Source organism: Phaethon lepturus, unplaced genomic scaffold (assembly GCF_000687285.1).
Source record: "Phaethon lepturus isolate BGI_N335 unplaced genomic scaffold, ASM68728v1 scaffold2522, whole genome shotgun sequence".
NCBI lineage: Eukaryota > Metazoa > Chordata > Aves > Phaethontiformes > Phaethontidae > Phaethon > Phaethon lepturus.
Genome location: NW_010521134.1, coordinates 263,548 through 280,994, shown reverse-complemented (window position 1 = coordinate 280,994; position 17,447 = coordinate 263,548). Strand labels below are relative to the sequence as shown.

General features: G+C 39.8%; 1 protein-coding gene across 1 annotated transcript in view; it reads left to right on the top strand.

Annotated features, from left to right (window-relative positions):
- The window catches only part of PAWR (PRKC, apoptosis, WT1, regulator), a 42,362-nt gene extending 41,577 nt beyond the window's left edge, over nt 1-785 (top strand). The window contains exon 6 of the mRNA XM_010281410.1: nt 75-785. Within this exon, the coding sequence (XP_010279712.1) occupies nt 75-161 (87 nt within the window). The 3' untranslated portion in view covers nt 162-785. The remainder of the gene's footprint in view (nt 1-74) is intronic.
- The last annotated feature ends 16,662 nt before the right edge of the window (nt 786-17,447 follow it).

Here is a 17,447-nt window from a genome sequence, read left to right as displayed (position 1 = left end):
TTCCTGCTGTTCCTCTAATTAAGAGTTTGTATTTATGTCCTGAGATACATTTATTTTTCTTTTTCCTTTCACAGGACCTAGATGATATAGAAGATGAAAATGAACAGTTGAAGCAAGAAAATAAAACCCTCTTAAAAGTTGTTGGACAGCTGACAAGGTAGAAGATGCAAGCCTCAATGAGGAAAGATTTAAAAACTACTGATTGAACGTTAAGGTCAATATAGTAATACTTCCTGTGTTGCAGTATGTTATAATAACTGTCTTTATATTTATTGTTAGGAAACCAGATGAATGTTTATTTTCATAGTACTTTCTTCTTCATTCAATGAAATGGCATCAAATTTGGGGTATATTTTTAGCTTTCTTTTCACGTAAGAATAATTAAAACTTTTGACATTTCAAAATATTACGTTCAAAAATATTTGGGTTTTGTATCTTCAGCTTACATCTGGATAAGTTACAGTAATTTACAATTCATAGCACCAAGATCACTTTCAGTCTATGTGGGTGTATATTTTTGAAATTAATGGAAGCAATACCAATACATATAAACTTTGTTTACACAGATCCAAAATACATATTTTGGGAAATATTTCCTTTTTTGTTTAAACAGCTGTAAAGTGGATGCCTTATTACTGATGTATAACATTTTGCAGATTGATTACTTGCTCTAAAACTCTTGTACGTTGAGGGTTTTTTTACTGTCTCTGAAAGACTGGCAATAGTAGAGAGTAGCAATTTTTTTGCTTCTGTATAGCAGTATTCTGGCAGGAGAGGGAGGTTTTATTAAAAAAACAAACAAAAAACACAAAACCAAAACCACCAAAAAACAATAAATCACCTGTGGCATCAGCATTAATGAGTTCTTAGAATCATATTGAAGTTGTGCACTGCAGTTTATTTTAAAGCTTTTGCTTTAGCAATGAAATGCAAGTTTGCTATCAGGAAGTTTGTTTGCTGTGTTGAGAATTGAAACAAAGCCTGGAGCTTTCATTTTAGCAAAGACACTTTTGCAATACTTTTCTACTTAAAGCTGTCATCTTAAAATTTGTAGTGATCATAACCAATATGAGTTTTTTGATGTTTTCATTTTTTAAGCTGGGTGAAAATTTTTGTACATAAAAAAGTAGAGGCATACAAGTGATTCATACGCATTTGAAACATCAAATGGCTTAAAACCCTTTTACCTTGATTTTAAACTAACAAGGTGTTTAAAAAGTGCCTGTTAAGATGTTACAGTCCAGTTATGACTGTATACTGATTCTTCTATAACACGATAGTAGGCAAAATTTTCATTTGACATTAACCACAGACCTCAGTTAACAGTTCTCTTCTTAGAATTCTTGTTAGGCTGAAATTTGATGTACTTTATTTCATCTTAATACAACACATTTTTTTCATTCCTGATCAGAATAAATGTATGTGTCATTTGAGTCAGGACACTAGAAATGAAAAACGTTTCAAAGAGTCCAGGATTTCTCTTGATGATTTTGAAGTTTGGTGTCAGAAAGTTGCATGCATATAGTTTTTGTTACCTTAAAATTTAAAGGCAACTTTAATATAACTATCACCTTTTCAGATTTACCAGTTGTTTTCATAATGTGTATTTGATGACTGTAAGAGTTTCTTAAATTTCAAATCCAGGTGTTACTGTTACACCTTGGATTGTTTTGGATATAGGATAGGTTATTTTGAATTTGTGTATTCTAATGAGGAGGAACTATTCACAGCTTTAAAGTATTTTTCAAGACAATTTTATTCCAGAATGCTTTGATGTTTTCCTTCACAGTGGGTAAGATCCCATGGAACACCATTTAAAACCTTTACTCAGGGGTTTAAATGGTATGGGGAGTTTGTATAGGCCCTCTGGACTACGATATACACCAGTGAATATTGCTTTTAATATTACTCAGACAGAAGTCCCTTAATTTATCAGTTTCATGAAATTAAAACTGTAAAGTAATAAAATCAGTTGAGATGTATGCCTTCTGAATAAATATGAAACTTTCTCTGGAAGAACATCTGATTTCTTTCTCTGTGTACTAGGTAGGAAATATACATACTGATTTATGGCATGGGGTGTCAAACATACTGAAGCATCATTAATGAATTAATGCAGAACACACATATTAATATGAAGTTGTAAATATTTCATAAACTGTGCTTCACATTCATTTTAAACCAAAGAACGACAACAGCAAAGAACATAAGCAAGAATTACTTGTTGTCATATTACCTCTTCTTGGTTTATATGTGTATTGACTTAAAACTTAGCTGCAGAAACCCCAAAATTAGGATTTCTTTTTTAACCTGGACATCTAGCTGACAGGAATATTTGGCAGAAATACTTCTTATACCCTAGCTTGAGGAGGTACTGGCAAGGTCAGTTTCCAAATATCTGTAACCAGTAATGCTTCAGGCAGAACATGTGAACAAGGGAACTGTTGGGAACTCATAGATAAAGTACCTCAGGACATTATTGTTGTTGTGCATTATTATACAAAAGTAAAACTCTTAATGGTTTGAGATTGAGATAAAGACACTTTAATAAGTAAAGCAAAAGCCATGCGTGCAAGTGAAGAAAAACAAGGAGTTCATTCACTACTCCCCATGGGCAGGCAGGTCTTCAGCCATCTCCAGGAAAGCAGGGCTCTATCATGCATAAAACACTGTAAATCTGAACGTCCCCCGCCTTCCTTCTTCTTCCCCCAGCTTTATATGCTGGGCATGCCGTCATATGGTATGGAATATCCCTTTGGTCAGTTGGGGTCAGCTGTCCCAGCTGTGTCCCTTCCCAGCTTCTTGTACACCCCCAGCCTGCTCGCTGGTGGGGTGAGAAGAGAAGGCCTTGTCTCTGTGTAAGCCCTGCTCAGCAATAATGAAAACATCTCTATATTAGCAACACTGCACAAATCCAAAACGTAGCCCCATACTAGCTATTATGAAGAACGATAACTCTATCCCAGCCAAAACCAGCACATAGACTCTAGGAAAAATGTATTATTATGTAGATGTTAATAATCATCTAGTCATTGCTTGCCATTATCTTTTTATTTCAGTAGGGTACCTTTATAGTCAAGCTCAAACAGAAAATAAATGTTTATCCTAGGTGATTTGAAGGTGTTAAATTAGCTACCTTACCTGCAATTCACTAATCCATGTTCATGTCCTCACCAGTCCAACACCTTGATTGTTCTCAATTGTGTGATTTAAAAGCTGAGAGACTGCTGTAAGTGGGAACCCACCTCACTTGGGAAGGCTGTATGATTCCTGAATGAATCTGGGTATTAACATAGTTAGGCTAAATTAATTTACTAGGGCTTTGGAGGGGCAGGGCGGGGGGGGGCTTAGTATTGCAATATATAACTGTATGGGTGAGTCTCTTGGAGATTTCTGAACTTTCATGTCTTAAAATTACACCAAGTGGCTTAGGTCTAGCATCTCTGTTTCTGGGTAACTTGGGGCATCTAGGAAATCTAAACAGAAAAGTACTCCCATTGACTAAAGCCAGTAAGGCGATTTTTTTTTCAAGATACTTTAATAATGAACAGCACATGATGCCTGTTTTGATAATGCAAAATGTTGCACCTGTTATGGTTACATACTGTTGTATAGAAAACTTACAATGCATCCAGAGCTGAAGGTTAAAGTTGTGCAGAAATACTTTTATCATAGATAATATACACTAATGTTTGTGGGATTTATTCCCTAAAGAGGAAGTTCAAGCATATATAAATGTCGGTGATTTTTACAAGGAAATCCAAAATGGCTCGTTTTTCTCTTTTAAAATAAATAAATAGCCATATTTAAGTCCAGTGTTACTTGATTTGTATATTAACTGAAAGAGTACAGTCTGTATTTGCAAATGAGTGTTTGTTCTGTCCTTGAAGCAAAATTTTTCTTTGTTAATTACCAGATTTGTATTTAACATTCAGAGATTGATTATGTCTGTGTTAGTTTGGCTCTGAATTTGAGAGGTAGAGTGAGAAAAGAGGGTAACAAGAAGTCAGTGAATTCCAAAGTAGGAAGTATAACCTAATTTTTTTGGCTTTTTTTATTCAGATGTATTGAGAATTAGCTGTGGAGAGATTTGTGATTGGCATAAGCACTACAAAAGACATAGGGGTTTTAGTATACTGGAAACAACTGATTAACCTACATCAAAGCTCTTTTCAACTTGTCTGGTATCACTACAGCTTGGAAACTTGCTACCATAAGAGAGACCAAAAGGAATACTGAAGATGAAATTACTTTTTAACGTTTTGCTAGGAGACCAGAGTTATACTGACTCCAACTATTTTTATGGTTTTCTGTAAGTTCTTTGTGGTTATTTCCAGCTTAAATTGAAACAGATCAGTATTAGTAGCAAAGAGGAAAGGTAATTATTGGGAAACAAATACATGAGTTATAACTATGGATACCATTAGCATATGACTGAGTGTCAGTACTTGTTGGGCTCAGACCCTTTATGAAAATGTCATTTGAGTCAGTCCATTTGCATCAGTATTAATGACCATGAACATTTAACATTTTTAATAAGAAACGGTTATTTTAGTTGGAGAAATTAACATTGCAAGCCATAACTTAAAAACTTCGTACAATAAAAAAAAGTTCATGCTGATACCTGTAGCTGCTGAGACTAAGGAGCTAAGGATTATACTTAAAAGTTTTGTTAAAAATGAAACAAATTCATTCTGGATCTTGTCATTTAATTCGATATATAAATACACTACAGATCTGTTCCAAGCCAGTCATCCTGATGTCAATGCCTGCAAAAGATGTTGACACCAGCATTTCTACTTCTGTTACTAAGCATTTCTTTAGGACTACTTAAATATATCCAGGACAAAAAGGACTTTGATACGTATTTTAGTTGCATTCATGATCTTCCCAAGTATGTTGACTTACTATAGCAAATCTCCGTCTGCCATTTCTCCTTGTACTGTTACAGATTACCTTGTTAATTTAATCCTTTTGCTTTTATTTCTGGTGTAACTGTTCTTGTTTAGGGCTAGTTGTGATTTTTCTGCTCTTGAAAAATTGTGGTAGTTGAGTTTTCCTCTGAAAATAGTCGCATAATCATAATGCGGAGTCATTTTAAAAAAATACCCATTTTATGTATTTAAAAAGTTGAAGCATCATTAAGCTATAAATAACTAAATATCCATTTTAGTTTTGAACATTGACTAGTTGTGATATTATTTGTGATATTGGATTAAAAATTATGTTGAGATTCTTACTACTGCAGGTAAAAGATACATGTTTAACCAAACGATAAAGACTGTGTGCCTTTGTCCAAATAAAACTAAATTCTTTTTAATCCAGGCTGACTACTTATTGTGTTTAAAGGAGAATTAATACTGTGTCTGACTAAAATTCTAACTGGATTTGTTAACCGATACTGGGAAGCCCCAACCTGAACTGCTAGAATTATTTTTACATTCAGGTTTAAATCTTCAACTGTGTATGTGTTTACACACACACGAGAGAGAAATCTGCATATTTCCACTATACTGATTTTCTGGTTCCGGAAGGTAGTGGGTATCCTTGATCAATTAGATGGAAATGACCTTTTCCCGTACTTCGGAGTTGAAGTATAGCCCTTCCCAGGAGAAGGTAATGAAGGATGTTACAGTGCTACTTCCACACAAAGTGAATTGACTTCACAATAGATTTAATTTCTGAAATTTCTATATGAATAGATCTTCTGTTCTCCTGCACAGACAGAATCCTTAAAGGCACGCTCTTTTTCATTCATTTCTGTAGACTACACATAAAGAGAATAAGTGGATCATCAGTAAACACCCGGGAGATAATATCTATATCACAGTTTATCATAAAGTTGGTAATGTTGTTTGAAAAAACAATGTGAAACATAAATACCATAAGAAACCATGCATTCAACACCATGGTTACTTTATGGATAAGACATTACGAGCATTTGCACTTAGTAAATTTTAAAATTACCTTTACTAAGGTAAATTCAGTTTAGGATTATTACTCCTACAGCTGACTTCTTTATGAAAGCCCAGTGGCCTTTGGATTTTGTTTTAAAATACAAAAGTATGTCCTTCCTTGGTTTTTACCTTTGGCATTTTAGGTTCTTCAGTCTTGCTGGGAAGTTTTAGCTCCAAGTACGCAAGTGCTCCTTTGTGCTCTGTGCTCCTCCTTAGTCACCAGATTTGCCATGCAATATCTACCTGATTTTAGTGCTTGTTATGCTTCCCTGCGGATGTTCTAGTTTTTCTATTATAGCCCATCTCTTCTTTTCTCTTTTGTAATTTTAGTATCTTTTTATTTCCTTTGTTCTGGTACGACCTTCAAGTGGTATCTCTGAAGTGTAACAATGTCTATAAAACTATTATTTTCTGGATTTTTTTCCTTTCTTAAACAGGCTTCAAACATTTCTATGAGAAAATTTTCTCATTTGGTGAATAATTACACCGTGGAATGTATTGCTGCTAGAAGTTGCTCTGGGACACCAAGAACTGACCAAGGTTTTGAGAGGGATTGAATATTGATGTAGATTTTGAGATGATCCAATACTCTAATTTTACCATAAAAAGTTGTGTTAGTCTCCAGCGGTTAAAAATGAAAAGGAAGCCTTGTAGGAATATCACATATAAGACTGATGTTGATGTGTGGAAAGCATTTGGGCAGGAGTCAACAACAGGAATATCCTTCTGATGTGTATCTGACAGTCCCAAACAGCACGATTCTCTATGGAGGTCTAGTGGATCTACATCTACATGTTTGCAGCTGAGAGCTTCTGGTCTAGCAGCTGACAACCCTTCGAGTACGGAAACTGATGTTTACGTTTCACTTGCCATTCCTTGAGCAGGAAGGTCTAGATACGCAGCTGATAACCATCAGTCTCCTTTGCTGATATCTCAGTAGGGATTCCTGTTTTAAGCAAAATTGACTGGCAATTTCTGGGTTCAGTTGAGGCATTGAAGTAATATTAAGCATCTGACATGTTTTAATATTTGATTAGGAAATGGGTGGAGTCTTTTATACCACATAAAAAGACAGCGCTTAATTTTCTTAGGCAACGTCAAGTGCCCTAGACCTTTTCTTGAAGTGAAAGTTGCTGCCTTCAGAGAAGACTTTAAAAAGTCTTTAAACAGTCTTTAAACACCTTTAAATTGGGCTCATTTTATAGTCTGATAAGGGTACTCTGCTCCACAAACCCAAAAACTCCAGGCCTTCTTTTAACAAGCACCAGAAGTTAAACGTCTTTGGAAAAGTTCTAGGAGCAGATTTGAGGGTTAAGCATTTTAAGATCAAAAGAAGTCTGTAAGTCCTTGTCTTCTTCACTGAAGAAAATCTAGCTAAAAAGAGAAAACCCAGCAGTGTTTCTGAGCGACTACCTTGGTATGACTACGGAGAGGTGGTCATGGCTTCGAGGGAACACAGTTGTCTCTGCACACCGTAGTCCTGCAAGTACGTTAATACAGCACAGAGTAACAGCAGTGTTCTAGAAATGTCCGACTTGCATATTCTACTAGCTTGGGCCAAACCATGGTTAGTAATTAGTGATGGGACTGTAGTGGATGTTGCTAATGAAGGAGTAGGAAAAGCGAGATTCTCTTACTTTTTTATCTGTATTTTAGGCTTTCTTCAAGAAATGTGTCTGTGATATTAATTGCTGAGAGATTAAACGTTAAACTTGGGCATTAATTGTGTAAGTTTTAGAAAGAATCTTTGAGGTAAGAGGTGCCATCTTTGATATCTTTAATTAACGCCTTTGACTTGCAGGAGTTTGTTATGCAGTAAAGTTCTGTTACAGATAACAAAAGGTAAAAGCCTTACCTACGCTGCAGAGATAATAATCCAAGTCTATGTTGATTTTTAATCAATATGCTGTAATTTTTAAAGAATATTAAAAAACATAGCTATAAAACTTTGTTTTGAGATCTGGAATTTCTTTAATAAGGGACGTAATGAAAATGTATGCATATTTGGTGCTAATGCTCTGCCTTTTTTTTCTGGTAAACAAATGCTGTTGAAGATGAACAGGTTTTATAACTGATCTTCTCACTGTTGACTTCTTTAGGTGTTACAGCTGATAAAATCCATGCTTTCTGAAATAGCAAAAAGATGCACTTAGAACATGGTGAGAGCGAAAAAGAGAATTTAATCTCTGCTTAGCCTTTTAGGGTGGGAACTCAAGCAATTTTTATGGTTTCCCTTGATGATAAGACCTGGAGATACTTAGGTATTACAGGCTTATTCAACAAGCTATTGTGTCATCTCGTGCAACAAAGCAGCATTAACTCTTGTCCTTTCTTTGTACCAGGGTATTTTCTAAGTACCTAAAGTATAATTTAAAAGAAAAACAGTGTTTTTCTGTTGCACGAGATTATATCTGAGAAAACTGCAGCTTGATAATTGGCATCTTGACACATTCTCCAGTAGCATTTATCTCTGGAAATCAGATTTTGTAGACTGAGAGCCTGTGGAATGAAATCTTTGTTTTTCTGTCTCTCAGAAATGTTAATCTCTGCTTTTGCCTGAAGGCTCGTTACAACAATGATGCATTTTAGAGTTTAAAATTTTGATTGCAACATTGTAAGTGTGGTTACAGCCAGCTACCAGATATATTTAATGGGTGGGGACAATAAAACCACTGAAGCTTTGCAAGTTGAGACTCTCTAGAAATAACTCTCATATTTCTCTGTGAAGCAATTATATGGAGAACGCTAATTGTTCCCAACTGAATCACTCTTTCTTCCCATTTAACTGCTTCTGCTTGCTATAGTTTGTAGTAAAATATCAATTAAACAAACTCATAATTGTGGTGTTCTGGCTTTGTATGAGAAGTGACATTTAAAGAAGACTGTCTACTTTCAGTTTTCACTGTCCAGATTCTGGGATTTACAAAGATGATTACAAGCAGAGAGAAAATTAGGAGAAAATGTATGGATTGAGACTGTGCGGGATTGTATATTAGGGAGAGGAATAGGTGTGTAAGGATGAAGAAAATACGTTTTTTCTTCAATGTTTTTTTAACATAGTTTTCAGCAAGGAAAGGATGACAAACTGCATAATTTATTTTATGAAAATCTAAAAGTGGTTCCAGTTATCACTACAATATAGTGTTTTTATGAGAAAAAGGATCTCCAGCTTTTCATTTGCTCACCTTTGCACAAATACTTAAAAAGGAAAAAAATAATGACTTTCTACCCTTCAAGAAATGCAAATTATTATCTAAAATCAGAGCTTTGATCATGTCTTTCCTAGACCATGCTGGGCTGTACATGAGTAGGCAGAAATTTTGGACATTACTTTCCAAGTATTGCATAATTTGTGGTACTACTGTGGTAATACCAGTTCGTATGTGTGATGTTTTTATGTGATGTGTAGGGCTAGCCCCAGGCATTTAGATCTCTAGCAGAAATGTGATAGAGCTGATTCTCAGGATATGGTGGGAGCCCCTTACTAAAGCACCAGGACCATATGGAGGACTTCGGATTGCTTGCATCTGAGAACCCTCTTGCTGCATCCTGCAGATTTAAATAGAACAAAGTCTTCAATAACTGCTGTGAGATTTATGAAAGGCGAAAGAAAAAAAAAAAAAAGACAAAAGTATAGCATATAGGTCTATGCAAGTGTAACAAAATCATTTTAAAAGTCTTTTTAAAAGCACACTGAATACAATGTTACCGAGTGGGAGTCATTTAGTACATTTTAATGTAATTCACTGTGCCTGTCTAAAGTGGTGGTTCTTGCATAAATTTTTAAAAACGCTTAGAATAATTACAAATATGTGTATCATAGGTTTATGTTTATGAGGTTAGAATGATACTTTATATGACTGAAAAACTGTGTGTTCATAGAATCATAGAATAGTTTGGGTTGGAAGGGACCTTTAAAGGCCATCTAGTCCAACCTCCCTGCCATGAGCAGGGACATTTTCAACTCAACCAGGTTGCTCAGAGCCCCATCCAACCTGACCTGGAATGTTTCCAGGGATGGGGCATCCACCACCACTCTGGGCAACCTGTGCCAGTGTTTCACCACCCTCATTGTAAGAAATTTCTTCCTTAGATCTAGTCTAAATCTGCACTCGTTTAGTTTAAAACCATTACCCCTTTGTCCTATTGCAACAGGCCTTGCTAAAAAGTCTGTCCTCATCTTTCTCATAAGCCCCCTTGAAGTACTGGAAGGCTGCAATAAGGTCTCCCTGGAGCCTTCTCTTCTCCAGGCTGAACAACCTCAGCTTTCTCAGCCTGTCCTCACAGGAGAGGTGTTCCATCCCTCTGATCATTTTGGTGGCCCTCCTCTGGACCTGCTCCAGCAGGTCCATGTCTTTCCTGCGAGAGCCAGGTCTCACAAGAGCAGAGTAGAGGGTCAGAATTGCCTCCCTTGACCAGCTGGCCACACTGCTTTGGTTGTAGCCCAGGATACGGTTGGCCTTCTGGGCTGCAAGTGCACATTGCCAGCTCATGTCCAGCTTTTCATCCATCAGTACCCCCAAGTCCTTCTTGGCAGGGCTGCTCTCAATCCCTCCATCCCCCAGCCTGTGCTGATACCAGGGGTTGCCCCAACCCAGGTGTGGGACCCTGCACTTGGCCTTGTTGAACCTCATGAGGTTCACACGGGCCCATTCCTCGAGCTTGTCCAGGTCCCACTGGATGGCATCCTGTCCCTCAGGTGCGTCAACCACACCACTCTGCCTGGGTCATCTGCAAACTTGCTGAGGGTGCACTTCATCCCACTGTCTGTGTCATTGATATGAAAGAGTACTGGTCCCAATACAGACCCCTGAGGGACACCACTCGTCACGGATCTCCATCTGAACATTGAGCCGTTGACCACTACCCTCTGGATGTGACCATCCCAACAATTCCTCATCCACCCATCAAATCCATCTCTCTCCAATTTGGAGAGAAGAATGTTGTGGGGGACCATGTCAAAGGCCTTACAGAAGTCTGTAGCTCTTCCCTTATCCACTGATGTGGTCACTCCATCACAGAAGGCCACTAGGTTGGTCAGGCAGGATGTGCCCTTGGTGAAGCCATGTTGGCTGTCTCAAGTCATCTCCCTGTCCTCCATGTGCCTTAGCATAGCTTCTAGGACGATCTGCTCCATGATCTTCTCAGGCACAGAGGTATTCAGGTGCTTCCTTTACAGCCATTTAAGAGCTATACTTGTTTGAAAAATTAACTGTTTTGTTATAGGAAATGCTAACTAGAATTAGCAGTTTGCTGGTGGTGTAATGATCCATCATTTTTTAATACTAAAAGTATTAATTAAAAAATTCATGGCTTGAAAGTCATGTTCCTGCAAGAACTGTCATGATTACTAACAGTATTATAAGTAATACCTAAGATTGCTTAACAATGAGGTAAAAGAAAACACTATTTACATTTTCCTATTTTCTTCCGTATTCAGTAACATTCATTACTTTTTTAACCTTCTCTGTTTCGCTGAGATTTCATATGTGTATTTTTGGTTGATCTACTTAGCAGCAGGGGAAAGATACTCCTCTGGGTGTACACGATCGTAAAAGCAGAGAACTGGATAAGGATCTCGAGAAAAATGCTGCTTATTTCCAATAAAGAGACCGGCACAGCTCTGTAAGCATGCTCTTCATTCAGGTTCGTTTTAAGCAGCTGTCGGTGGTCTCCACTGAGAAACTCTCTACATAGTAATCGCATTCTTTTTATTTCGTAACCTGTCCATTGAGTTTACGTGGCTTTTTGAATGCTGTTGGTATTGTAGGTGGGGCAGTTGAGAGCAGAAAGAACTGCACCGGCACTTGCACTCCCACTGAACTACCTTCTGTGGGGGTATATTCCAATATTTAGAAACTCTTCCTGGCAATAACTCTGTAACTTATTCCACCAGTAGAAAAATGTGGATTGCTATTTGGGATTTGCAGTAAGAAGTGGGAATGTTGGCTGATTCAGAGGCAGCAGTGACCGACAGGTGCTCACAGGGCAACCTCTGAATTTTGTTAACAGAGAACCACAGAAAGGTTGTAAATTGGGTGTTAGCTCAGGTCAAAGAAGTATTCGAAGTAGAAACTCCTATATCCAAAAGTGTATTACTGAAATAGATGAATAAAGCTGATGTCTTTGGTCTGCCTATTCTGTAGGTAAGTGGAGATGCGGACTTCTCAGGTGTTTTGCTTTGCTACCCCTAATCTGTAGGTAAATAAAGACTCAAGCTTTTCAGGTCTGTCACTTCGCTATCCTTTTTTCTTCACCAGCATTGAATTATTTTTATGACACTTTAAAGACAAATGGATTGTATTTGGCTACTTGAGGATTCTACAGCAGATGAATGTAATTGTTCTTTTTCTCGGTTTCATGTTCTTCTGTTGTCTTTTGTCTTATTGATACCTCTTGAAATTTTCAGTGCTTAAGCTGAAATACAGTTCAGTTTGCATTCTAAGTCCAAGGAGGATTATCCCAGCAGATTACTATTTACCTCTGCAATCGGAGTGTTCTGTGTATTTTACTCATTTTTTAGTGCCACAGAGGCAAAAACACTTAAGGGTTCAAGAAATGCCTGTATCGATAATAATACTCAATATTACTGAGTATTATTTTTGATTAGCTAGTCTAAATCTGCCCTCCCAAATACTCCATGTTTGACTCTATGACCAGTCGTTCCTGGCCCGGTGCTGCAGCCAGAGCTGCGTGACTGCGGGGAGTCAACAGCTGAAGTACCTATGCGGGGAGCGAGAGTTACAGGTAAGCACTTTCTGTTTGGTTTTTTCCTCTCTCAGGCCATGTATAGACACACTGTGCTGTCCGCTAAGCTGCTGCGGCCAGACAGCTGAACCAACATATTTCAGGGCAGTGTCATTAACCGAGTGCTGATACGAAAACCCACCAGACAGGATGAATCAGCTTCCATTTATTTGCAAATTGGCAAAATGTCACGTTCCTCCTCTGCTCTTCCTCTATGAAATTTTTACCCATTTTTCCCACTGCTCTTTTGCAAATAACAGCGTGTCCCGATACTCAGAAACAGGAAGGTTTTAAAGCAAGTCGCCTATTGATTTGTCAGCTGCCGTGTTCAGCACCGAGGCAGTGAGACACAGGATGCAGTTTACGAGGCGTTGGCACCAAGGAGAATTTTCCTCCTTGTAATCTGGCAAGGTGCCATATCTCCTCTCCAAAGAGATTGAAACAAAACATATTCTTCCTCCTCACTATGCAAGAATTAAAATAATAAACTGTTTTGAGATCTTGGCAAGCGTCACTTTGGATTTTAATGAACTTTAATCACCTCCTAAGAAAAGTAATAATTAAATTACTTTGATTAAAGCATCCGAATTTGAAATCATGGGCAGAACTTTTTTCCCTCTGCTTTGTCCCCTGCATAACATTACGATATTTAGCTTCTTAAACGTTCTCGCCACTTGCAAGAAGAGAGAGAATGACATTCTGAAGAATATTTCTTTGGGTGCTAAGAAATCAGATCTCTAGAATATCCCAGTAAGCACACAATGTAACTAAATACTAGTCATTTTTCCAAAACAGAGGAGGAAACACTTTTATTTGTCACCAGTTCTGAGCGGGTCACGTTCTGCCCGGTAAGCCCGAACGCGTGTGTGCTGCTACATTTCCGACCGGGGCTCTAGGGTCCCACGCCGAGGCTGGGAAGCTGCAAGGCCAGGCAAAACAAGCCTCTGCTTCGAATTCAGTCTCGTAGTCAGGAAAAAGGCTGGGTGTGTTACATAGCCTTTTCTCCTTCCTCCGGCTACACTTTTTCTGATGCTCGGCTTCACTGCAGGTCTGCTACGGTACTTTCTGTTTGCCGCAGCGAGAATTGAGGGTGTGTGGGCGAGAGACGGGAACGTGCGCAAGGGTCAGGCTGGACGGCAGGCAGGGACCGAGGCGCTGGTAAGCGCGCCTGCGAGGAGCGTGCTTGTACGAGGTGACGATATTTGGCTTGGGAGGGGAAAGGACAATGCTGTTTGGTGACAGGTTGGCATGGAAATAGTTATCGTAGTAGTTAGGCCGTGCTGAACCTGTGGAAAGTATTACTCTTTAAAAATAAGTCCTCATGCATACTGATTTTGCCTTTCCTTTTATTTCTTTAATGCAATTGGAGAGCAATAGCTATGAGGTGCGGGGGAAGCAGAGAGGGACGAAAGAGGGGTCAGGGTGTAAAAGAACAGGACATTGCAAAAAGGCCTTAAAACAGAACGGGCACAGGAAGTCAAATGCGAGAGGAGGGTGGCTGGAGTCCCCTTGCCAGCAGACAGCCTGTCCCAGCGCTCAGCAAAATAATAGCAGTCAACCAGAAAGGCATCCAGTCAACTTAGAAAGGCATCCAGACTGCGGGCTGTGGAAGGTGAGAGCCGGGAGGTTCCTCCTTTTCAGGCAGCTAAGCTTTTAAAGGCTACAGCTTTTGGCAGTTTTCAGCTGATGAAAAAATCTATACGCAGTTATTAAGCCCGTATGATCTTTGGTAAACATCACCGTACAAGGCCTAAAACTTACTGCGTATTTTCAGACGTATTTTGAAAGTGTATTTGGCACATGTGGTTTTTGAAGTTGTCTCAGTGATCTGCAACGAAAAGAGAAACGAGAAAGCACCCGCAGGCGATGCCGGCGGCTCAGCAGAAGCAGCAGCAACTTGCGGGTGCTCCGTTGGGTCTTTCCCCGAAATTAACCGTCTGGGTGCGCCTCCGATACTTGCTGCCGGCAAGGTTGGTCCGGTGGAGCTCGGAGAGAAACCTGGGAGTTTGCAGACTCTGCAAGAACCAGCCGGAATTTAAAAGGCAGTTGGTGAAGAGGTGCCGGGGGGGCTGTGATGGGGCTCGCTCTCCACGGAGGAAAGGCAGAGTTTGACTTGGTGAGGACGGAGCACTGCACACCCGGCAGGCCGGTGTCACGAGCAGGAGCAACCCGTTCCTTTGAATCGCAGCAAAGTAAGAGTCGAGTCTGCAAGAGAAACTGAAGAGTAGCACGGATGATCTTAGCATGGAGTGGTTCCTGTGCTCCCTGTTAAAAAATCAAACAAAAACCTGTGCAGCATCTAGTCCCTTGAAAAGGTCCTTTAAAAGGAAGGAGAAATGCCATTATGTCATTCACAGGGCCAGGTGCATTTGAAGAGAGCAGAGCTTACCTTTCCCATCTCGTCTGCTGTAGAAGGATTCTGATTTTATTTAAAAGGGACCTTTTTTTTTTTCCTATAAAGGGGATAGATCTGCTAGTGTAAGGTTTTCCACAAGAACGTCTTAGCTCTGGAATTTTCCGTGTTTTATAACTCATGTTTAGTACTCAAGAGAACTAATGTTTTAGCTATCTAGATGCTGTAAACACTTCTCCTTCCTTCCCCTTTCTTCCAATTAGGGTAAAATGGTAGGGGAAGGATCTGAAATAGTTATTTCTTAGAAGGGGAGAAGTGGGTTTGATAATCATTGCTAAGACTGTGGTTTAATGGCTTTTAGTGTTACTGGAGAGCTGGCTATTTTGGAAAACATGCCCAGAACTTCAGATGGCCATTCTAGAGTCTGTTTTTAATATATTTCTAAATTAGGAATTAAAACCAGATGCAATACAAGATTAATTAGTCTCCATGTACTTTCCCTTGTCACCATGTAGTCCTCCTGTGAGATCCGTATGCCAGAAAGCCAGGAAGGGCAGTCTCACCACAAGTAATTTCATTGTACAAGGACAAAAACTAATTCCCAAGTTTCCTCCCAAATGTAACCACTTTAAATAGAGGATCTGTTCAGGGTTGCGTAACTACTTCTATAGCAATTACAGAAAATGCCTACATGGAAAAGCAACAGTCGGAAAGCATCTGTGTTTCTAGCTTGTCTCTCTATAAGGTTTTCTTTCCTTTTCTGTTAATTTAATACAGAAACAACTGTACAATCCATTTTTCTCTTCAGTACATTTTTTTCCCATTTGTTGTTTCTCTTCGTAAGTGAAATGAGTGGAGTCAGCTTGACGGAGCTAGCCAGCTTTCTGTAGATGAAGGGCATGTGATTTGTGGCCCAGAGCTGGGAAACCACTGGTATTAAATTGTTTATGAAATCTACTTCAGCAGCATGATGGCTCGAGAAGGATGTCGGCCCTCAGGAGGGACCAGGCTGGATGCGGTGCTGGTGCGGGGGAGAGAGAAATCCCATAGCCTGCTTGACCACAGGCTGCTTAAATCACTCAAACTGTGGCTGAAACCCTGACCTCTCTGGGCAATTAATAACAGTCTCTGCCTGATAACTCTTTGCCCTGCTCTCTGGCTTGCTGCTGAGGGAATGAACTCTATCCAGCTTATTGCTGGATTATATACAAGCTAGGTTACATACAACAGGTGAGGTGAACTCCATCCTAAACCAGCATTTTTGTTTTCAATAGCCTAGTTACTCTTCAGAGAGATTTAGACCGCTCAGTCAAGACCTTTCCATCAGCTGTTTTCTAGAGGCAGCTGCTTCTCGCAGACCTTGCCCGTGGGCTCTTCCAGATGCGGGGCTGGGCCGGGTCGAGAGAGGGCTGGGGCCGCTCGGGCTCTCCGCACCTCGCGCGAGGTGGGAGCTCTGCGGGGCAGCACGTGCTGGTGATTTCGTGGATCACAGCGTGGTAGCGTGGGAGGCAGCCAGCTGGGGAATGAAATCGGAAGCCGGTTCATCAATCCACTTCTCAGAAGAAAGCAAACAAGCGGGCTGAGAGCGTTCTGAGGGAGCCGGAGCAGGGGCCAGGGCAGGGAAAAAGAAGAACACTTGGTGACAATCTGCTGCCTGGATGAAAGAGCCCACGCTTTCTTCCTCCTCCGCTGAGGCTGCACAGGACATACCTAAATGGGGCGGTGGTGCGAAAAGCCCTGTCCCTAAGTAAGGGCGGTGGGATCCAACAGACAACGCCGGTGAGAGCCCTTGGTAGGAGGTGAGGCGAAAGGGAGCTGTGTACTGAGCGTGAAGGGCTTCCCTGCCGGGGCACCACGGCACCTGCTGAGATCCGCACGTCCGGCTCTCTTCGCAGTGACGTTTGCCATTTGAATTCGCACTCTGAAATGGGAAAGAAGGACTTGTTCCGCGGGAGGCCAGGTCATTTCACAGGGCCTGAAGGGACCAAAATACCCTGAATGAAAACTTGTATGTGCTCGTTCTAGGTGTCGGAAAGTTACTTTCTTACATGTTACATATATCGCAGTGTCTCTTGGAATTGCTCTTCAGCAGCATTTGTTCTATATCTCATCTGTGTTTCTGCAAGCATTAAGAGCTACTCTAATTTAACATCAGATATATGGAACTACTAGAGCTATGTAAAAAAAGCAAAACAAACCCAGCAACAACAAAAAACCCCAAACCTAAAGGCGCCTAGTGCTATCTTCATTAAAAGGTAGCAGGCTGCTTTTTAATTGAGAGACTTTGCAAGTTTTTCTCAGAAGGAAGAGGTGGGGCTCATGTTGTTTTGCCCAGATGATGACTCGCATGCCAATTTAATTCAAAGGGGAATAAAAATTCATCTGTCTTT